General features: G+C 37.5%; 3 protein-coding genes and 1 long non-coding RNA gene across 4 annotated transcripts; 2 read left to right on the top strand and 2 right to left on the bottom strand.

Annotated features, from left to right (window-relative positions):
- Window positions 1-300: 300 nt before the first annotated feature.
- ltb4r2b (leukotriene B4 receptor 2b) lies at window positions 301-5,469 on the top strand. Its single transcript, XM_044368719.1, has 4 exons — window positions 301-1,327; window positions 3,656-3,856; window positions 3,968-4,011; window positions 5,044-5,469. The coding sequence occupies exons 1-4, from the start codon at window positions 740-742 to the stop codon at window positions 5,303-5,305; spliced, it is 1,095 nt and encodes a 364-aa protein (XP_044224654.1). The 5' UTR covers window positions 301-739; the 3' UTR covers window positions 5,306-5,469.
- A 1,593-nt stretch (window positions 5,470-7,062) lies between these two features.
- LOC122993948 lies at window positions 7,063-9,091 on the bottom strand. Its single transcript, XR_006406471.1, has 3 exons — window positions 8,987-9,091; window positions 7,836-7,874; window positions 7,063-7,358 (listed from the first exon to the last, which is right to left on the bottom strand). It is a non-coding gene; the product is annotated as an uncharacterized LOC122993948 (long non-coding RNA).
- A 1,456-nt stretch (window positions 9,092-10,547) lies between these two features.
- sdr39u1 (short chain dehydrogenase/reductase family 39U, member 1) lies at window positions 10,548-15,112 on the top strand. The gene is made up of 6 exons (XM_044367989.1): window positions 10,548-10,696; window positions 11,805-11,911; window positions 12,091-12,173; window positions 13,236-13,357; window positions 13,474-13,626; window positions 14,589-15,112. The coding sequence occupies exons 1-6, from the start codon at window positions 10,681-10,683 to the stop codon at window positions 15,014-15,016; spliced, it is 909 nt and encodes a 302-aa protein (XP_044223924.1). The 5' UTR covers window positions 10,548-10,680; the 3' UTR covers window positions 15,017-15,112.
- Window positions 15,113-16,373: 1,261 nt separating this feature from the next.
- Window positions 16,374-23,054, bottom strand: mettl17 (methyltransferase like 17). The gene is made up of 14 exons (XM_044368032.1): window positions 22,852-23,054; window positions 21,965-22,106; window positions 21,387-21,536; window positions 21,171-21,258; window positions 20,767-20,848; window positions 20,529-20,602; window positions 20,349-20,443; window positions 20,178-20,248; window positions 19,232-19,339; window positions 18,939-19,007; window positions 18,785-18,835; window positions 18,585-18,677; window positions 17,908-18,104; window positions 16,374-16,689 (listed from the first exon to the last, which is right to left on the bottom strand). The coding sequence occupies exons 1-14, from the start codon at window positions 22,918-22,920 to the stop codon at window positions 16,596-16,598; spliced, it is 1,383 nt and encodes a 460-aa protein (XP_044223967.1). The 5' UTR covers window positions 22,921-23,054; the 3' UTR covers window positions 16,374-16,595.
- Between the last annotated feature and the right edge of the window lie 416 nt (window positions 23,055-23,470).

The raw sequence follows: 23,470 nt of genomic DNA, 5'->3' as shown, positions 1-23,470 counted from the left end.
GAGTCTGAGCCACACTGTTGGCCGCAGCGTCTGATGTGAATATTTTAGAGGCTGCGTCAGGGTGGTAGCCGCCCTCTAGTTCACTTAACAGTTGATTAGTGAACAAATACGTGCTGTTTGATTATCGTCAATTAATGGTGAACTATTTTCTCCATCATCATCTTCATTTTTTAAACGTAGGTACTCTCAGGGATCAAGTAACTTGGCTACGATCCAGATAAAAGACTATGTGAAACAAATCACTCCGTACTTTCTATCACCTTTTTTCCTCTTTTACTACCTCTTTTCGATATTCACAGTTAGAAAGCATTTCCTTCAAGAGGAAATTAATGTTTGCTGTCTTTTCCTGTGTGAAAGTAGAATTACACAAGACAATGACATCACACACACATCCATATATAATAATAGACATGTAGAGTTACAGGATGTTAAGAAGTCTGAAAATGAATTGAAGCAGATTGATGATGGCAGCAGTAAAAAGGAGGTCAGGCAACTATGTTTGATGTGAGATTGTCAGTCTCAAACTCGCCTTTTTGAAGCCACTATCTGAGAAAAAAAAACAACATCTTCTAACTTTTAATAAGTTGTTTGCAGCATACTGAAACAGAGATTTGATCTGTGTTGAGAGTGGGTGTACAAAAATCCCTCCATTAGAGTTGAACCAAAACTGAACTTTAAAGCATACGGATTCTATTTTAACTTTGTTTTGTGTTTCATCCTCAGAATTAAAACTCCTAGCATGAACAACGTTCATTCCTTCCTCACTTCAGCGAACAATGGCACAAATCCTACGGAAAGCCCTGAGGATGAGAGCCTCGTGAGCAATGACTTCTCCACGGCCTTGGGCGCCCTCATCCTCGGCCTGGTTTTCCTCCTGGGTGTCCCTGGCAACATCTTCATCATCTGGAGCATCCTGGTGCGCGCCCGTCGACGCTCAGTCACCACCATCCTCATCCTAAACCTAGCGTGTGCCGATGGCTTCATCATGGCCCTCACCATCTTCTTCATTGTCTACTTGGCCAAGCAGCAATGGGTCTTTGGTGACCCCATGTGTAAAGCCTTGTTCTACCTGTGCAACGCCAACATGTACGCCTCCATCTTTCTGATCACCCTGATGAGCGTGCACCGGATGGTGGCCGTGATGTTTCCGATGAAAGTGTCCTTCCTGTTCAGCAAGAAGTTCGTGATGAGGGTGCTCATTGGCATGTGGGTGCTGGTGATGGTCATGTCAGTCCCCTCCCTAGTGTTTCGAGATGTGAGGGAGGACAAAGACGAGAGGAATAAAACAAGACTGGTGTGTGCGCCCAAACACTCCCGTCCTCAATATGTAAGTAGACAGAGCAAATACGGTTATTAACTTTCTTGCAATGAGTCAGATGAGAAGATCTTTGCCACACGTTAAGCAATAAAGAAAATTGGCACATTTCCCAAAATGTCAAACAAAGCATGACTAATCCAGGTATGATTAAGGCAAGTAAAAAAAAAGAATCACAATTAATAAGTAATGATAGCTGTGGTGTGCACAGACTTAAATGGATGGGAAGGGTCAGAAAGTTCCCATGTTAAGGACTTGCAAGCATTCATGTGACGTCATGATCCGCCAATTCAGGAGGCTTGTATGATAACTGAGATGGTGGTATGAGGGTTTAAAATACTCTGCATTGACAAAATTTCATTATAGCCATTATATTTAGATTTAATTACATTGAACAACAGACTTTGGCTGACATGAGGTGTCAATGTTTGCTTGTTTTTCAGACACTTTTCTGTGTGCAGGTTCAGGGTTCATTTGACCCCTTAAGTCACATGTCAACTGGCAAACGAGGCCTTTCTGAATGCAGAGTAAACCAAGATGTTAACAAGCTAAATGTCAACTTTGTTTTGGCACAGTAGAACATAAAGACTGAGAACGGCCCTTGATGTTACCGGAGGGAGATTTAGACTTTTATGCTTGGCGACAGGGGGCCAGAGTGCTCAACTGACACCTGCCATTTAAAGAACTATGCTAGTGTTTTAGCAATAATAACGCAGTCTATGCACCCTTTTCCAAAACAAGTAGTAGTTTTTAAGATTTCTGAAGGTGTTGCATGTGTTTACACTTCTGCTTTATATGTGCTTTACAGTAAAATTCAAAGCACTTATGTGTAGGAATTTTAAAGAGGGGGAAAAAAAAGACTCGATTATTCGGTAGGTAGGGTGTAGCAAAAAAAGAAAATCCAATTCCAGGCACTAAAGTGGATGATAAAGAATAAAAAGTGGGCAAGTAAAGATTGCATGTGATTGATATCGCCGTCACTCTCTTGTTCACTTTGTTGCTCCTGTTTGGTTGGGACAGTTTATCACAGGTCTTTTTCACATAGGACATTAAAAGGATGTAAAAGCAAAGGTGTAAATAATTAAATTAAAGAACAGGTTCACAGTTTTTCAAGTCTGTCTTAAAACAACAGTCACATACCCAAATGAACACTGAAATAGGTTTTTCTTGCCATAATCATTCCTTCTGTTCATACTGACCATTAGAAGATCCCTTCATAATGCACTTACACTGTGGATTTTGGCCCCCATCACTTCCATTGAAAAATTGTGAAACTATCCTTAAATGATTGGTGCGGTTTCAGAGTCCTGGTCAGCTGTGTCCAAAATCACTCATTCACTTCTCCCTAGATAACAGACACTGTAAACTGAGATTCCAGACACATGAATCATTTGCATTTTCCGTCATCACTGACCCGACTGTGATTTTCACAGCTATAAAATGTGGAGCATTTTGGGATTATTAGCAGAACGGGAAAAGACTATATGGAGACTATATGGAAAAGAATATATGGAATGATTTCAGATACAGAGCTGGTGTTGCGTGTTAGTTTTTTTTACATTATCATGGCTTACTGTAAGAGAGGGTGGAGGTCAGGTTCCTCATTCCCTCATAGTCCATTGTTTTATTCTTCCTTAAAAGCTTAAACGTTCCACGGAGAGTAGAAAAACACAAATATGGGCACAAACATAGAAACAATAAAAAAACAACACATTAACACCTGCACCTGATGACATTAAGCTTTAAAGGAGAACACCTATTCGACACATTAAAGTCTGTTTACTGGTCTTGGGGAGTCTGACTGCACATGGTGAAAAAAGTTGCGTAAAGCCTTTTGTCGCTTCAGTGGGAGACGCATGAAGTCTGATAAGCATGTATGAAATACAAAGATGATATCTCTGGTTCTGCTGCAGTGATTTATAAAAGTACAGAGCTAAATCGGTGGAGAAATGAGTCTCTTCACTGATTATCTCATTATAAGGACGCTCTGTTTGGCATATGGAGCTGAAATAGCTCCTACATTTAGGATTTGAACATTTCTAACCGGCGTTTTCTAGCTGTGGTTTAAAAAATCCAACCCTGACGCTACACCAGGGTTCACAAACATGCCATCAGAAAGATACTAGAATTATGTAATATTATACACACAGGAAATTTGTTTCATTATTTGAATAACAGTTTGTGAGTTTGTTTTATGAATGAAAATAAGCTTCCGTATGTTTTTCTTGCTCTTAGCCTGCTCTGCTGTGTTTTAACAGATCCATTCATGTCTACAGAAGCCCACACTATCATTACAGTGAAAACATCTGTGTTTGTTTTTTTTTTTCCTCCTGTGTGCAGGTGAGGTTTCAGTACGCCTTTGAGACCGTGGCGGGATTCATACTTCCTTATGCAGTCATCATAACCAGTTACGTCCTCATCCTGAGACGCCTGAGGCAAACCAAGTTCCGTCGTAACATCCGCAGCGAGAAATTCATCCTGGCTATTGTGGTGATGTTTGGCCTTTTCTGGCTTCCGTACCATGTTATCAACATGATACAGGTGTGTGAGGGGCATGTTCGCTGTATCTCTATCACTTAAAACTCACTACATGCTTTAGGATAAATAATCTGACCTTTTGAGTGATACTGACTTTATGTTGGTCTGTTTAAGGTGGCAGCTCAGTGGTACCGTGAGGATACACCAACAAGAGAAATGTGAGTAACAGATGCTTTTCACACTTTTCACTGACGATCTCACACGAATATTTTCACTGACACACAGTATGGTACTTCTGAGTTGTACATAAGAAATCATACAACAAATAAGTTGGCAGATATCTCTAAAAGGTTCAATGCATTATGCATTAAATTTAAAAAGGGAACAATTTGGACTTCCTAAAAGAAGTGTGAAGTCAAAATAACGAACTCAGCCTTGATGTTTCATAGAAGAACAAACATAAGTTTTGCCTGATGGAAGCAGATGTATAATGTATCAGATGAAAACATGCGTTTTTGTAAGATTAAGTACAAATGCAGGTAATGTTTGACCTGTGTTTACACTGAATACATAAATATTTAATCTTTGCTGTATTTCAAGTGGTTGGTACTATATGAAAGAAGTATTCAAATCCTTTAATAAAGTAAAAGTACCAACACAACAATGTAAAAATACTGCATTAAAAGTCCTGCATGAATAATCCTATTTAAGTAAAAGTACATAAGTTTTAGCAGCAAAATGTAGTTAAAGTATTGCAGTAAAAGTAGTGGTTTGGTCCCTCTGACTGATATATTATTATATATGACATCATTAGATTATTAATAGTGAAGCATCAGTGTTAGAGCAGGATGTTACTGTTGTAGCTGCTGAAGGTGGAGCTAGTTACAACTACTTTATATCAGTTAGCTAGTTTAGTCAAGTGGTTCCCAACATAGGGGTCGGGCCCCTCCCAAGGGTCACCAGATAAATCTGAGGGGTCGTGAGATGATTAATGGGAGAGAAAAGAAGAAAAAACAAAGTTCTGATACACAAATCTGTTTTCAGTTTTTTGGACGTTTTCTCTAATCTTTGATTTTTGGTGAAATATTGGATCATTTGAACATTTATTGAAATGAAACCATGTGAGAAGTTTAGAGGGAAAAATCACTTCAATTACCTTAAAATTGTACTTAAGTACATTACTAAATTACATTTACATGAATAAATATACTTAGTTATGTTGTGGTCTAAGATGTTCTGTTTGTCTACAGATTGGATCATATCATTAAGTCCAGTCGTGCGGTGACCTCGGCTCTGGCCTTCATCAGCAGCTGTGCCAATCCTGTCCTCTACACCTTCGCTGGGAAGTCCTACATCAGGCAGAACGGCCTCGCTTTCATGGCTCGACTCTTTGAGGGCATTTCACAGGACCAAACAGGGACTAAAAAGAGTCGGATTATGGGTAAAATAGGACTCAGTACCGTTGAAACCAATCACAGCTCAGGAGCTTCTGGTTCACAGACTGAGACATGAGTGCTGAATGAACTTTGTGCATAAAAGAGAGCACTCTACAACGACGCACAACTACACTTACGGCAACATTTGAGCTGTGTTTAAAGGACAGGTTTACATTTTTTCACGTCAGGTGCCCAAATGAACTTTGACACATTTTTCTTGCTGTAATCATTCCTCCTAATGATACAGATTATTAGAAGATCCCTTCATAATGCACTTTCAATGTTAGTGATGGGCGACAAAATCCACAGTCCTCCTGTGCAAAAACGTATTTAAAAGTTTATTTGAAGCAAATATGAAGCGTCAGTCGTCCAAATTAGTCAAACCAAGTCAATATCTTTCAAACTTACTGTGTCAAATTACCTCTTTTTGTTACAATCCAACAAACAGAAAAACACTGTCCATTAAGACACAAAGAGGGAATATTTTACTAATAAGACTGTTACTGTGGAAGAATGATGACAGCGAGCAAATATTTGACTACTGTTTTACGACAGACTTGAAAAATTGTGAGCCAGAGGACCAGCTCAGAGGTTTGTAGATTCGTGTTGAAACATTTTACATCACCAGTCATCAGTTTGACTGATGACATCTGTGGTGCAGGAACAAGAAATGAACTTGTTTGTACCTAAATTGTATTACAGAACTGTAAATGCTCTTTTTTTTTTTTTTTACATTTTTATTGTATTATATTTTGTGGCAGTTACAGAGAAGAACACTTGAACAAGGAAAACAATCATTCATAACTAGAAAACACACAGTACTGTATTCGGGTGATAACGATAATATGGTTCCCAAAAAGCAAACGTTCACTCATTTATTTTCAGTAATAAACCCACCGTTCAGATGAATTACTTTAATTTCTAAAAAGTTTAATTGTTGCTCCTCTGTGCACGCTTTGCATTATAGACACACTGGACGCTTTACAGCCTGGACAGAATCTGCTGCTTGATGCTTTGAATAGCTTGTATTTATAAAAGGAGTATTTAAATCCATTCTTGAAACACATATCATGGAGGGTAGATCGCTTCCCTCCTCTTTTACATGTCCGGGGCTGGATTCCCAACATGTGGTCACTCTGCAGCGTCCACCTCACTCCAACCGTCCCGCTGGCCTTTATCAACACATTTCAAGTTTTCAGTGACTGATATTGACCATTAATGAAAATCTAAAAATATATTTTTTTAAAACCCTCTTTAATTTAATCTATTTACAGCAGAAACAGTTCATCCGACTGGATCTGTAAGTTTTATTTAATACTCTGGATCTTGTTTTGCTTTGTGAAATGGGGATTTTTCATGAATTATGACAATTCTTACCAGCATTTTTGATTTTCTGTTCCGACATGTAGATTACAGCTTCTTTCCTGGGTCATTTATAACGGTATTATGCACTGTGTTGTTTTGTAAAAGCTGTTTTTAAAGACTCAACATGCTCTGATGTTACTGTTCAATAAAAAAATCGGAATTTACTGGTACATTAACTTGTTAGATTTACTTTCTATACAAACTTGGCTCAACAAACAAATCTAAAGTCTCATATACCAGAAAGCTTCAAGTTATGACTCATTACCTGTTTTATGCATGGCTACACTTTGTTCATCTGTTTTAGTGAAGATAAACTAAGTGGTAACTTTCATTGTTATAACTGTCAAAGTCTTAATCACTGTGCATTTACTGATCTACTTATAAAGCAAAAAAAAAAACAAAACAAAACACATTACTGGACTCCACCTTACAACCTGATTTATATGCAAGTTAAAAAGGACAAACACATTTTGACTGAGTCAACTTTATTGATCACTTCGGTTACAACATACAATGAATTTCACAACTTGCATCACAACACTTTCAGACAATTATACAATAGGGATTTGAGCCTCAGACATGTGGTGCATTAAGTGACAAATTCCACGTTTTCAGGCAGATATTTATGAATTAATGTTTAAATTAGTCCTACAACTGAACACATGACAAGGAAGTAAATACATTTTACTTTAGGTGCTTATAAAATCACATAATTCCAAGTTGAGCTGCTCCGACGCTGGATGCATTTCACACGTTCATATTACCTGTAAGAGTAAAAAACACAAAAGTGAGTTGACGTGAGCTTGCTGAGCTGCATCTTATGTTGTTTACAATTAAAGCTGCGATGATCAGTTCATCGATAATCTGCAACTACTCTGATACCTGATCATTTGTCATTTTTCAAGTAATAACGGGAAACATTTGATGGTTCCAGCTTCATTTTTTCTTATTATAGATGACAGATAATTGAACATCTTCACATTTGTGTGTGTTAGTCAGACAAAATAAGCTGATTGAAGACATCACCATGGCCTTTGAGAAACTGAATGCCATTTTTTCACTTTTTTTTTTTTTTTTTAAACCTTTCATAGACAAACCAAAGTAATCAAATTAATTGATAATGACATCAGTTGCAGCTTGTTGAGCCCTAGTTTACATGTAGTGTGCACGCTTGATTGTTCAATAGTCTTCAACTTCATGTTATCAGCACATGTAACAACCTGGAGGCTGATGATACTGACCTTAACTTATCGAGATCCATCCAGTCCAGATGTTAAGTCCTAAAAAAAGAATTGAAATCAGATATTTAGTCTCAAATTGCAACACAAGTGATTAACATCCTCTCTGGCATCTGTGTTGTCAAACCCATCAGTGCAGTAAAAGGAATAATCATGAGGTTCAGGTGAAACACGGACTGCAAATCATCATTAAGGTTTGACTGTGTGAAGCAGAACTGCAGCTTAAAGTGGATTCATATCAGAAAGAGAAATCTGGTGTCTTTATAAAAAAAAGGAAGTTCAGCATCTGGTCTGTGGTGCAGATGAAATGGAAGTCAATATAATATTCCTGCAGCAGGTGCACAAGTTTTAGAGCTGCAACTATTAATCTCCAGCTATTAAATTAATCTGCACCCATTTTGATAATTGATTAGTCATTTGGAGTTCATTAGTTTCAATCTTTATGAAAAAACAACAAATTATCTGATTCCAGCTTCTCAAATGTGAGCATTTCCTGGTTTCTTTAGTCTTCTATGACTATGAAACTGAATATCTTTCAGTTGTGGACTGAAAACAAAGACATTTGAGGTTGCATCTTGGGCTTTTGGAAACTGATCAACATTTTATAGACCAAACTACTAATTGATTGATCAAGAAAATAAGCTACAGATTAATGAGGAACGATTACAGCAAGAAAAACCTATTTCCACGTTCATTTGGGCTCCTGACTGTTTTAGACAGACTTGAAAAAATTGTGAACTTGTCCTTTAATTGATAGTGACGCTAATTAGTTGCAGCTCTAGTAAGTTGCAAAAGGATTTAACCTTTTCTGATAAACCTAAAACCTGATCCAGGATTGAGGCCTGCCAGCTGTTCATGTAACTAAAAACATTTAAACACAGCACATCTGGTAGTTAATTAGAAATGTCACTTATTAAGACGTTTAACTCCAAAAATACCATCCAGATGAAGTATTTTAACTTAACAGGGATCTAAATGAAGCTCAAACAGCCCTCATGAGAACCAACCATGAGGTCTGCTGGCGCCACTGAAAGCAGGCCGCTAACAATGACAATATGAGCGGAAATGAAGGCAAAAAACAGCCACAAGCAGATAAATAAACACATCAGCTGCAATAAAGATAAAGAAAGCCGATGAAAGACATGAACATGTACCGTCAACGAAGCTTCAACACACGCTGGTTTTCGTCTGTCACGCCGCGACACGATCAGTACGCCATCAACCGCAACAAGGAAGAGAGGCTGTTAATGAAGCTGCGGCTCAATTTATCTCTTTATCAAAACCACGTGCTGCTGCTGTCTGTCGTCACGAGACAGGCAGCTTCCGGGTCACTAATACAGGCATAAACATAACTCATATAACAGTTAACTTAGTTGTGAAAAATATCAATTATAAACACCACCTGCTCCGTAGTGTTTTTATTGTTCAAATAAATGATAGAGCTGCAAAGTTATTATAATAAATATATATAATAAATATGTCATTCAGCAGCTCCAGATAGCATTATTATTACATTATCAGTCCTAATGATAGAAAATCTATCAATAAATCAAACACATATCAACAATAATGGTAAAAAATATAAATAATATAAATAAAATAAATATTAAAACAAGTTGCAGTATTTCAGGCGACTCGCCAAACAACTTTTTAAGACAAAGGAATGTATTATTACACCCTGACCCTTTTTATGTTTATTTTGTGTCTTCTTTATAGATTTTTTAATTTTTTTGTTATATTGGCAGCTGAATTTGATGTAACTCCATCTTGTTTCATGCCTTGAATTTAGAAACATTTACTCACGTACTGCACTGAAGTACAATTTTGAGGTACTTGTACTTTACATAAATATTTCCATTTGATGCTACTTTATACTTCCACTCCGCTACATTTCAGAGGGAAATATTGTACTTTCTACTCCACTACATTTATCTGACAGCTTTAGTTACTTTTCAGATGAAGATTTGACACAATGGATAATATAACAAGCTTTTAAAATACAACACATTGTTAAAGATGAAACCAGTGGTTTCCAACCTTTTTGGCCTTTGACGTCTTACATAAAGCAGTGTGTAGTCGGCGTCACATTTCAGATGTCTATGAGTTGTTAACAGCTCCACCAAATAGTGATTTTTCCCTCTAAACTTCAAACATGGTTTCATTTCAATAAATGTTCAAATGATCAAATATTTCACCAAAAATCAAAGATTAGAGAAAAAGTCCAAAAACTGAAAACAGATTTGTGTATCAGAACTTTCTTTTTCCTTCTTTCCTCTCCCATTAAGGAGATACTAGCTCATAATTCTTATATACTTTTACTTAAATAGGATTTTTCATGCAGGACTTTTACTTGAAATGGAGTATTTACATTGCTGTATTGGTACTTTTACTTAAGTAAAGGATCTAAATGCTTCTTCAACCACTGGTCGCCATTTATGGACACCATAGGTTTTTGTAGTTTGACTGTATGAATTAAGCTTGATTAAAGTCACTAACAATTCGTATTAGCTTTTGTACATCTACAACATAAAAACATTAATGAAACCACATTAACACACACAACTTTAGTACATAAAAATCAATAGACAACTGTGTAGATAACTAATAGATAACGGGTTCTGTTTAAATAAGGCCGTGATTGAATGCCACCTGTTCTTTTATAACAAATTCCCACATAGTGCTTTTTAAACTACAAAATGACGTATTTAACTGGCTACGGATTTCCTCTTGGTCCAAAAAGGCGAAAACAACCCACTGTCACTTCACGTAACAGTACCTTCATGAAGATCGGTGATACCTGCAGCCACACCCAATATTTATTTCAACGTTGGACGGTATTTTGGTGACCATGAGAGTCTTAATAGGTATGTACGTTTTTCCGGAATCACACTAAGTTTTAAAGTAGCTCAGGAAAGGTCAATGTGACATAACGCTGCAGCTAGCTGTTAGCTAATGTTAGCATTGTAGACATAAGTTCAATTTCCGAACCAGTAAGTTAATTACAATTACAGTCAAACAAGCGAGCCACAAATATGCTTAAACCCAGAGAAAGAAAAGTGTCACAGCAGTATTTTATTGTTATTTATTGTTAAACTAATGCATAGAGACCTGTTTTGTAAGCATGTGTTGTGCGCATGCGCACTGTTTCTGACAACGTGCTTTCAGTGTCTTAAAGTCTGTTTACATCTAATTAGAGCTGCAATAATTAATCAATTGATCGATTAGTCGACGAACAGAAAATTGATTGCAAACAATTTTAAGTGTTTATTGGTATCAGTTTCTAAAATGTCAGAATTTGATGCTTTTCTTTGCCATACATGATTATAAACTGAATGTGTTTGGGTTATGGACTGTTGGTTGGACACAAAAAAAACATTTGAAGACAACAACTTGGGTTGTGGGAAATTATAATGACCATTTTTCAGTATTTACTTATATTTTATAGACAAAATGATTAAAATGGCAACTACTGTTCGTTTTCCTTATTGATTAATCTATCAATTTTGATTAATTAAATAGTTGTTTGGTCTGTAAAATGTAAGAATATGGTAAAAAATCTCAATCATTGTGTCCCAAAGCCCAAGGTGATGTCCTTAAATGTCTTGTTTTGTTCCGATCAACAGACCATAACTCAAAGATATTCTATTCTACTCTATTCTATATTGTTTTCTGAAGAATTGACTCCAAATGATTAATTGGTTGGCTGATTAATTCAATAGTTGGCAACTAATTGATTAATCGATCAATCCCTCATCTCTAAAAAACGATTAATCGATAATAAAAATAATTGTTAGCTGCAGTCCTACATCTAATAAAGTGTTAAGGCATCCGTAGCATAATGAAGAATGTATAACAGTGAAATTAAGGCTGATATAACTAACTTTTCTCTTATCATCAGTTTATTGTTACTAGTGGATTCTGTGTTTATCGCTGGTTCCTCTGATTTTTTTCTCTACATCGTCTTCCTTGTAGGAGGAGGATCTGGCTTTGTGGGCCGTGAGCTGACTCGCCTGCTCAGAGGCAAAGGTCATGAGGTCACAGTGATATCTCGCCAGCCTGGTCCAGGAAAGATAACATGGGTACGATCTCAGATTAATTCAGAGTTATAGTAAAACTGGAGGGAGCAGAATCCTGAATCATAAAGGCTCAGTAACTTCTACTGGCTGTCAGATCTCATTTATTTCACCTCTCTGTGTTTGTCTCCAAATCCACCATCACATATAAACTCTTGTACTTTTCCTCCTCTTTGCTTCTGCAGGATGAATTGGAGTCTAGTGGCCTCCCACCATGCGAAGGTGCCGTTAATTTGGCCGGAGAGAATCTCATGAACCCGCTGCGATGGTGAGCAACAAATAAACCAGGGCTGCAACTAACATTTTTGAATGGATGATTCATTTTCTGATTATTTTCTTCAGTAATCAATTAATCATCTTGTCTGTATGTTGTCAGAAAATTGTTGAAAATGTTGATTACGATCACATTGTATTAGAGCTGCAACGATTAGTCGATGAAGTATTAAATTAATCACCGACTATTTTGATAATTGATTAATTTGTTTGAGTCATTTTCAAGGAGAAAATTTCCAAATTCTCTGATTCCAGCCTCTCAAGTGTGAATATTTTCTGGTTTCTTTAGTCAAAAGAAACAAAACAAGACATTTGATGACATCACCTCGGGCTTTGAGAAACAGTGATTGACATTTTTCACCAATTTCTGACATTTTATTGACCAAACAACAAATAGATTAATCGAAAAAATAATCAACAGATTAATTGGTAATGAAATAAAGGTTAGTGGAGCACCCTTGTAGCTAGGTTGCATGTCATGCCCCTCTCTCTCTCTCCTTGTTTCCTGTCTACTCATCTAATTTCATCTGTCCATTGAAGGCAAAAAATTTCCCCAAAACATAGCTTAAAAAAAAAACCTTAGTTGCAGCCCTACTCTGTATATGACAAAGAAAGGTGATGAATGACAAATAAAATCCTGATATTTGAGAAGACGAAGCAAGCAAACGTTCTACACTTCTGCATGAAAATTGACTGAAACATTAATTATCAAACAAGTTACTCATTGTGTTTTATGTTTGTCCCCAAAATTACAGTAAAACTAGCGAGCCACAAATGTGCTTAAACCTAGAAAACTGTCACTGCATTGTTTTACTGTCAGCCAAACCAGTGTTTTTGCTTGAAAATTGACTAAAACATTAATTATCAAAATAGCTGCAAATAAAACTAATTGTTTCAGCTCCAAAATACAAAGGGCACAACTGAAATAAACTTGAAGTGAATGTTGTAATTTCTACACACAGTGAGTACCTCTGAGGGTGTTGTCCCATCTGTTTTAATGTAGCTTTATCTGTATATTCTCTATATTATAATATTTAATCTGTTTTTGTTGTTTCAGGTGGAACGAAAGCTACAAGAAGGATTTGTTCTCCAGTCGCATTGACACTACAAAAGCTCTCGCTCAAGCAATCGCTGCCTCCCCGACTCCTCCTCACTCCTGGGTCCTGGTATCAGGTGTAGGTAAGTCTCTATAAAAGTGATACAGTTTAAAGATTCTGTAATGCTGTTGGATGCTAGATAATACAGACAGTGATGTTTGTTGTTGTATATCTTACTTTGCTTTTTTCGACCCACAGCGTGCTACCAGCCCAGTCCGACAGCTGAGTACACAGAAGACAGCGAATGGACACCGTTTGACCTGCTTTCAAAACTTGTGAAAGAGTGGGAGGCCTCCGCACTTCTGCCTGAGAATGTGACAAAAAACACCAAACAAGTGGTCATCAGGCCTGGTACGTACAAATAATCCATTTATATGTTTAAAGAATGAATAAATACTGTAATTAAAAATACATTTACAGTAGAAAATTCTGGCGGTGGGAGGAGAAAATTCAACATTAATGGTACCAGTAATCATGTGTTGCAGTGGCAGAAATCTACACACACACACACAGGTTTAAGAAGCAGGTGGGTTTGTGACATTTTAGTCAAGTCAAATTTCTTTATAGACCACATTTTTGTTAATCAAAGTGCTTCACAAAGAAATTTTAAATCTGGAGTGCAGATTTTTGTCTCCCTCTTCTGGCAGTGAGAGTAAAGGGCCCACCAGGATGTGTCCCAGTATGCCTGTAACCTGGTCATAACCTACTGTTACGGCTGTAAAACGTTGGATAAATTGCTTTGAGCAAAATCCCTGCAAAATGACTCGTTTCACTATCAGAATTTGATCCAATGGGTCTGATAACATTTAGAAGGTCTGGAAGAGGCGCACGATTAGCAGCCAGATGGCCAGCGCGGGAATGTCGCATCCGACATGAGATTTAAAAATTCTGTAAACTGTGAAATACAGAGAGATTTACCTGGCGATGAGACGCTTAATCAGCGTGGTGTGGACTCGCATGGCAAAGCCTTAAATGTAAAGGATGTTCATTTATATGCAAAAGTTGAGAGTGCAGGTTGAAATACAGTTAAATAATTAAAACACCAAACTAGAAATACCAGCTATTTATTTAATTCAACATAACTTTCAATCACAATAATTAAAAAGTGCAGTGAATGAAACAAATGGAAGAGAGATTAAAAAATATCTACATCCAAAAAATGTATCAATAAATATATCAATACATACTTTGACGTATCTTCACTGTCTGTTGTAAAAAAGAAAAGCACTATATAATCCCTTTTATGAAGTAAATTCACCTGAAGTTCACCTATGACAACAAACACATAAACTTCCTGCTTTCCCTCCACCCAGGGGCAGTACTCGGTCGTGACGGTGGCGCCATGAAGCAAATGCTGCTGCCCTTCTGGCTCGGCCTCGGGGGCACTCTGGGATCCGGAAGACAGCCGTTCCCCTGGATCCACGTCTCAGACCTGGCGGGAATCATCGCCCACGCCCTGGAACCCCCCGCAGACGCCCCCTCCCCTTCACCGCAAGTGTTAAACGGAGTCGCACCTGCCCTGAACACCAACTATGAGTTCACCAAAGAACTGGGGCGGGTCCTGAGGCGGCCCACTATATTTCCTGTGCCTGGCTTCGTCATGAATACTCTAATGGGATCAGAGAGGGCTGTGGTCCTCACCCAGGGCCAGAAAGTCATACCCAAGAGGACTTTAGAGGCCGGATTTCAGTACAAGTATCCAGACTTGACCTCGGCTCTGAAAGAGATTGTTGGGAGTTAACAGATGTTGAAAGAACGTGTGCTGACTTAAGATTTTCTGTAATTATGTGTTCATATTTACTGTATTACAAGAATATAAACAAAAATGGCAACTGAACGAGGGTTGATGATATAAGTCCCAGATTTTTCAGATGTTAATGACTGCTTAGAGGAGCGAAGACCAGTTTATGAAGGTTTTAAAACCTGCAGATTTTTTTGCTGAGAGTCTTTTCTTACTTTGCATTAAAATAAATCTGAGCACCAGAGACGCAATAGACAGGTGTGACGGCATCCTCACATACATTTAAGATGCTCTGGGATCACATTGTTCAAGCTGGATGTCCCAACATTTCGAGTGGTCAGGGAGACGTTGAAGGACTACATAGTTTTGAAGTCTATATCAGGGTAGTCCACTTCTCTCGCTGTATGGTAGACCACAGATGTGTATGTTTTCTTGTGTCAGGACAGGTTCACAATTTTTCAAGTCTGTCCTAAAACAATAGTTAGGAGCCCAAAATGAACATTTAAATAGGTTTTTCTTGCTGTAATCATTCCTCCTGTTCATACTGACCATTAGAAGATCCCTTCAAAATGCATTTCCAATGTAAGTGATGGGGGACGAAATCCACAGTCCTTCTTCTGTGCAAAAATATATTTAAAAGTTTATCTGAAGCTAATATGAAGCTTCAGCGTCCAAATGAGTCAAATCAAGTCGATACCTTTTAAATTTAAAGTCTTTTTAGTGCTAAAGTCCCTCTTTTTATTATACTTCCACTGCAGCTGAACAGGAAAACACTGTCCGTCAAGACACAAAGAGGACATTTTTTAGTAAATAGACTGTAACTGTGGAAGATACCCATATGTGCAGAGTTTGACACTAGAAGGTTGTTTTCACATTCATCTGCTGAAAGTAGAAAGTTTCTGTGAGCTCATTGAAAATCTGATTTAAAGGGGTGGGCCTACGAGCAGGATCTATGACATCACCAATAGTTTAGAAGCCAATACTGGTCCAATATTCAACTTACACAAGTGTGATGTGGAAACTTAAAGCCTCCAGTATACAGTGAAGTAGGAGACATCTTGTGTCCAGCAGTAAAACTTATGAAATAAAATATATTTGCATATTTATTGATTCTTTTTAATGAGGGAGAAGGATTCGATGTCATTTTAAGGATTTTAATGAGGTAATTATTGGACACAATTTATTATTCAAAGTAAAGTATTTTATATACATCTTAAAAGATGTCTGGAGGGGATCAGTGGTTGTTTTGGATTTTGGGATGTGAGTAAATTTGAAGCTTCAGTACAAATTGCAGCATGTCTGTTAAAAGAAATGGGTTGTGGTTTGTTGAAGGTGGTGACAATAAAGCTCAGTAAAATACAGTGTGACCAATTTTTAATTGTAGTATCCTTGATAAGCAGATATCAGCTGTACAGTGAGTCAGCATTTTAACAGTTCCAGTAAGAGAACAGATTTTCTGGTTAACTAAAAGCGGATGAGTCTTCAGACTGCATTGTTATCACAGTTTCAGGGTGTTTCCATTGTTCCTTAAGTCTGACAGATGAATGAGTTGTGTCTTGTTTCCTTCCTTGCTGAATCATCACTCTGAATCACTCTGGAGTTCGTCCTCGACTCTCTGAGTGGTCGGCACTTGATCTCCCCAGTCACTGTTCCGGGCACATCGGTACACGTCCCTGAATGAAGACCATGAAACACAAAAGCCGTGATCAGAAACCACAAAAAGAAAACAAATGAAGATAATTCAGTGACGTATTAAAGCGTAACACTAACGTGACTGCAGGACTGTGCACTGACGCTCAACATTTCTGGTACCAGCAGAAACGTGTCGAGTATCGAAGGCAGGAACTGACTGTCAGGTGTGATTTGTAATCTTGTTTACTTATTCTTTGATTAGATAGTTCCTTATTTAAACTTTGGTTTCGTTTGTTGAATGAAGAAAGTTTTTTTTTCCCCACATTGGCATTTTGGAAAAACCGAAACTCAGGTACAGTATTGAACTGGCACAAGTATAAAACATAATTCAATCAATATCCAGCCTATGAGTCCATGTGTAGCTGTTTAGGATCGATTTTTGTTTTAATGCATAATGATGAAGCTCTTGCCAGTGGTTCAGGTCTTTTATTATTGTTGCTCGACTGTTTTGCACATGAAGGCCTGAAAATTTAGATGTGTCATGTTTGATGAGTCTTTTTACATTTGACTAAGAAAGAAAATATGTGGTCCGTAGTTTCATAATCAGGAAATGTGTTGATGATTAAGTCTTTAATGTTCAAATGACAACAGTGTTGCTCACCTGGTGAATGCAGTAATTTAATTATATCATAATTTTTAGTAATAATTTGATTTCTCAGGATAAATTGAGGAGCGCTTTATACAATATTATTATTTATCTGATGTAACTGAATCAAGAATTGAAATTAATCAGTTCTGAACTTAATGGATTAAAATTCAATTGAATCAAATCAGAGATCAGTGTTGATATTCAGCCTGCTAATGACCTCTAAGAGTATTCATGTTGGTCTGTTCTGACACATTTTCTGTTCATTGATAATCAGATAAAACCTCTAATAATACATACTGCACATATATATCATAAACAGGTTCTGAAACAACTGTCATTGTGCCAAATGCTGGTTAGAATTTGACTGGTTCAGTTACAAACAGCCTTTTTTCAGACATTTCTTTCCTGTAACGTTATCGCTGTTTGCAGTTAATAAATAATATGCAGAAATGATACTGAAAGCAGGCTGTAACATTCATTTTTCATCATTTTTATAAGAGTTATAGTCAGGTAGATAAATGGACAAATCAACACAAAGCAACAAATCAAAATGAGTGAACTGAATCAGCTGCTGATGAGTCAGACAACATGTGCGATGCAGGAACCTCACCTGCCGTGTTTTCGAGCCGTCACCACCAGGTGTTGTAGTTGTCCGTCAGGGCAGCACATCCGACAGTGGACGTGTCTTGTTCTGCGCAGCACCGGCGCGATCAGCCTCGCCCACTCCACACCGTCTGTCTGAGCCTCTGCTGGTTCTGTCCGACTCAAGATCAGGTAGCTGAACTTCTCCGTCTGACGGTCATTGTGCTAAAAAAAGAAAAAAAATCCAGGACTTCAATGTTTGATTTTTAGTCTGATTGTCTAATTCATGTAGAAACAATTGATATTTTAATAAAATTAATCTCACATTTTGCAACAGAAGTTCTTCTAAAAATACTAATAAATAAAGTTTAATAAAGTTTATTGCAAGTAAAAGGACACTTCCTCCTACGCACCCGCCTACAAGAAGGTGTGCATGAGCCTTTACAGTTAACACATGAAATAATGAAATAAAGTGTGTTAAATACAAAGTAGTCAAGGTTGAGCAGTGAACAAACAGAAAATAGCTCCATCTACAGAAAGTCAAGCTTCACACTAATTCTTTGATTTTAAGACAATTTCTAAAAACGTACAAAAGGACGAGGGAGGACCTAAAGTTATATTCTTATCAAGCTTAATAAATAAGCAAACTGTCCGTGTCTGACATTACAAAAAGACTGCTGACAGACATCCAGGGTTTAGTCTCACCCCGGACAGAGGCAGAGGATGGTACAGCTGGTGGAAGTTACAGGGGATGGTGGGCTCGCGTGCCATTTTAGGACACATCAGGTCATGTGGACACTAAAAAAAAACACAAAACGGTAGAGAGAAAATATTGAAGACGACGGTGACGCTGCTTGTTGAAAACATGGCGTTAATATTTTTAACCAGCTGGGATTTTAACATACCGGTGCGAACACTGACGCTGGTCTGGTGTCGTGGACAGTCTTCTCTTGTTTCTGGAATTAAGAGATTATAAATCATCAGTCTGCTTTAATTAACTGTGTAAAACTATTTACACAACAATTTTAAAATGTCATCTCATCTGCTGTATTTGTATACCTTCAATAAAGTGTCTCTGGCCTCCATAAGCATCTGATATCCTTCTTTGGTCCCATTTTCCACCAGCACCTATAATATGAAAACATGTCATTAACTAAACTAGGACCTCTATAATCACTAGAATATTATATATGTATATGTTCAGTTCATACATAGAAAATTATCTGTCATCTGGTAAATATTCACACCTTATATTTGTTGTGGTACAAGAACAACAATGTCATAGACGTTACTAAAGAAATATTAAAGTATAAGACTTGTATAAATAATGTTTAATCATTATTTCAACTGACCAGATATGAGCTTGTTTTTCTCCACAGAGTGACGACCGCCTCTTCTCGCTCCTTCGCATGTGGAAGCTCTGACAGGGTGAAAGCTGCTACCACCAAGTCAAACTGCACCTGAGAAGAGAAACACGACTGTCAGAGCTTCATATATACTCGAGATTTGTGCAACAACACTAAACGTTAACAAGTTAATCCTCTGCTACTTCTTTGGTGTTATGCGCTTACAGTAGAGTTTCTCTTTTCTTTTCTTTTACACTGCGTTTCCCAGAGATCACTGCTCACTACAACAGTTCGATTAGCAGTTATAGTCTTGGAATTTTCTCTTGATAAAGTTTTGAATTTATTTACAGAATCTATTTACAGCCAGGGAGACTTGAATATGAATAAATAAATACATTTTAAAAACACCATTGGAGACGTGACCCAGTAGCTGACTGGTTAAAATACATCCACATAACTGTGACGTCTATGGTTCACATCCAGCCGCGGACCTTTGTTCCATGTCATCTCTCTCTACTGTTCCAATCTAATAAAGGCATTAAATGCGCCAAAAATATAAATATATATATATATAAAAATGCTTTTGGAGACATTGAAACCCAACTGTGTGCTTGAGGACGTTTGTCGTGAAAGATCTGTAATAGACAGAAACCAAAACAGGCTTTTCCTGAATCATAGCTGACAAAGTTTAGCTGGTTAGCGGCTGCATCTAAATGTTTGTAATAATTATTGTATTGAACTATTCACACACAATGATCTGATGACGATCATATCATTCACTGATGATGATTAGCTGAATGCAAGAAATTTCTCTGTTTTGAATGTGACTTTCAAATTTGAAGATAGAGTTTATTTTTTGGGATAAATTCTTAGGCTAACAGGTCTACCCTTAACACTGAATACAGAAAGTGTTTTTTTTATATGGCTGAAATAAAAATAAAGTGGTTCTTACCTTGGGAGAGACGGGGAGGAACTGTCGGAAGTAGACTTGTTTGATGAGAGGTTCGGCTCGTTCATCATCACCTGCTCGACGAACAACAACAGTGTTCAGACCTCCTGATGAAGTTTTTCACAAATAATAAACTGGTTCAGTCAAAAAGAAAATAAGTGTTTGAGTGTGAACCTTTAAGAAGTCGCTCTGCCAGAACGTTCATGGGCCCGGAGCTGTCAACACACACCATCTCCTTCAACGTGTCGCCCCAGTACGAGTGTGACGCCCTGCAGGAGAAAGACAGAAGAACTTTTATAGTCTCCTAACTTACATGAAAACTCTCGTTATGTTGAACCGCTGTTGTCCACTGACCAGGCAACGGTTCCCAGCCCAGAACCAAAATCCAGGAGAGACTGAGGGGCAAAGGAGGGTTCTCTCTTCTTTATCTGAAATAATAGAAAAAAACATTTAAGTCTGAATCCCTGAACACATTTTTACAGTTTTCTTCTTCTCCAACTTTACCATTAAACATGTAAAAGTTATATTTTGTGATCTGGATGGACTGACTCTTTTAAGGAAAGACATGGTATGGTAATCAGGGATCTTTTACCTCGTTTAGAGCTCTCCTCACTGCTGCGTAGCCTCCAGCCAGCCGAGAAGCCATGTACACCACCCCTAACTCTTCATCATACCTGGAACACAGAGAGAGAGCTGTATGTAACCTCATCTGCGTTATCAGTTGTAGAAAAGGGTTCACTCTTGAAACTCTGTCTTTCCACTTCTGGTTTTGTTCAGATCCTCATTTATTGAAGCGCTTCAGCTGTTTATAGAATAAGTGTCAGCATGTATAATAAGCAAGTCTATCTAATAAAGAAAAACTGCAGCACTGCAACAAATCAGACTTGTATCTTGTTTAATTTGGGTAATTGATGCTCTGTCGCTATAACAAAAAAGCTGCCAAATTAAAGGATATTGTGCATATATGAAGAAAATGTATATAAAACTAAGTGTTACTTCATGGGAGTCCAATGATACGTTGTTCTTCTAAGCTCTGAGACGACTTTCCTCCTGATGCGATCATCCAGCGCTTGCTCGTCTATTTCTGAAATATGAAGCACATTTATTTGTCTTCAGCACAAACACAACAAACAAACACATCTATACTATAAGTTCTGTTAAGTTAATGTACATCCTCTATCACATTCATATTATCATTCTTTTGTCACCCACCTCCTCTCCTCTCCATCTCTTTCTCCCAAAGCTTTTTCTCCAGACTCACAGCTTTCTGCCTCAGAGTCGCATCCTCGACCGCTCGTTTTCTGCTCCACAGGAAGTTTGTGAGGCTGAGAGCGCGTTCAGTCAGCCGTGTCACCTGAGCTCCTACAAATGGAGAGATTCACAACATTCTGACTCAATTTAGGATCTTTGAAGCTACAGAAACGTTTGGTATACAGACTGATAGCCATGAGGGCTGAGACTAATGATTATTTTCATTACCGACTGATCTGTCGAGTATTTTCTTGATTAATCGATTAGTTGTTTTGGGCTATAAAATGTCAGAAAATGGTGACAAATGATTGTTTCTCAAAGCTCAAGATGCAACCTGAAATGTCCTGTTTTGTCCAGAACCAGAAAATATTCACATTTAAGAAGCTTGAACCAGAGAAATTTGGCATTTCTTCTTAAAAAATTACCCAAAACAATTAATGGATTATCAAAATAGTGACGATTAATTTTCTGTCGATCAAATACTTGATTAATCGACTGATCGTTGCAGCTCTAATAGCAACATTCACAACTGGACCTACTGTGAATAACTGAACATGCAGCCGTCTGGAGTTCCTCAGGTAGACGCAGTATTTTCAGGTTGGTCACACCTGGATGTTTCCTGTGTCGTTCTCCTTTCAGGAAATCTAGCTGGGACTGTGGGTTTGTAGCTGCGCTCATTCCCTGAGAATAAAAAGTAAAAATAAATGACCTTTTCAGTAACAACCCCCCTCTTTCTGCTCTAAGATTGTAGTAGAGTAATACACAGCCTAGAAATACTTTAAGATAGTATTTGACTCTAGATTTTGGTAAACAAACAAACTAAAGAATAGATTCAGCATTAAAACATATGTTGAAATGTTAAATCACAAATAAATTAATCAGAGATTTACTGTTCGTAGTGTTTTTATGAAGACTAAATAATGAAAATGTAGCCATAGCCAGAATAATATCTAATATCAGAAATAATATCTAGATTTAGAACTGAAGAGAGAGCAACTCTGTCCAAAAGCCAGTGGTGGAAGAAGTATTCAAATAAATATAGTGGAGTAGAAAGTATAAAGTAGCATCAAATGGAAATAAGTGAAGTACAAGTACCTAAAAAATTAACTAAAGCACAATACTTGAGTGAATGTACTTAATCACTTTCCAATACTGACAAAAAAATACATTGTACCTACAAGTCCCAGCCAAAAACTAGGCGAGAAATATCGTAGACAGTAGAGAAAAATCAAATATATACAAAGAGAAGGAGACGGTTAGTTGACTGATAAAGAAATATAATTGTGTTTAATGCTGTCTAGCCGTGCTATGAACAGAGATTTTCTACTCTGTTTATTTATCTTATTTGTCAGTTAACCACATCTCTTCTGTCTGACCTCCACGATAAAGATGCTGCGTTCACTGACCCCCATCAAAGTGCACTCACCCTGGACACCAGCTTCACGACACCCGCCCTCCGGCAGACAACACAAGCAGCGTAGCTCCGTGCGGCCATATCTTCTTCCACAAAACAGCTACGTCCTGTGTTTAAACAGCTTAAATGTACTTATTTGAAATGTCATCCACACCTTCATGAACACGGCACGCACGTTAGGTTTTAACGAAACCTTCAACAAAATAATTCCGACCATCTGTTAAGACGGAACCTTTGCCCGGTGAAGTTGTGTTCCTATGTGTTCCACGGGTAAGAGTATAGACAGGATGGCTCACTCTGCTCTTTTTTTGGGTACAGCTAAACATATTTCAACAAATATTCATCTAAGGATTACATGGACTAAATTACGAATAGGTAGAAAAAATTTAAAGCAAAGGCTATTTTTTGACTATTTGTGATGAACTTTAACGAGTTTCGTTAACATCCAAGACCACTTCCAGTTAATATTCTCATAGCAGATATTTACTAATTTATTATCCTCCGTTCTCTTATTTCCATTGAGTTCAGGGGTTTGTGTTTTTATTCTATTTTTCATTTTGTTCTATGTTTATTTGTTGTCTATGTTGTTTATTTTTGTATTATTTGTGTGTGTTTCAATATTTGGCCAATA

The sequence above is a fragment of the Thunnus albacares genome, chromosome 12 (genome assembly GCF_914725855.1).
Source record: "Thunnus albacares chromosome 12, fThuAlb1.1, whole genome shotgun sequence".
Taxonomy (NCBI): Eukaryota; Metazoa; Chordata; class Actinopteri; order Scombriformes; family Scombridae; genus Thunnus; species Thunnus albacares.
Note: the sequence above shows the minus strand (reverse complement) of the source record. Positions and strands in the feature narration are given on the sequence as shown.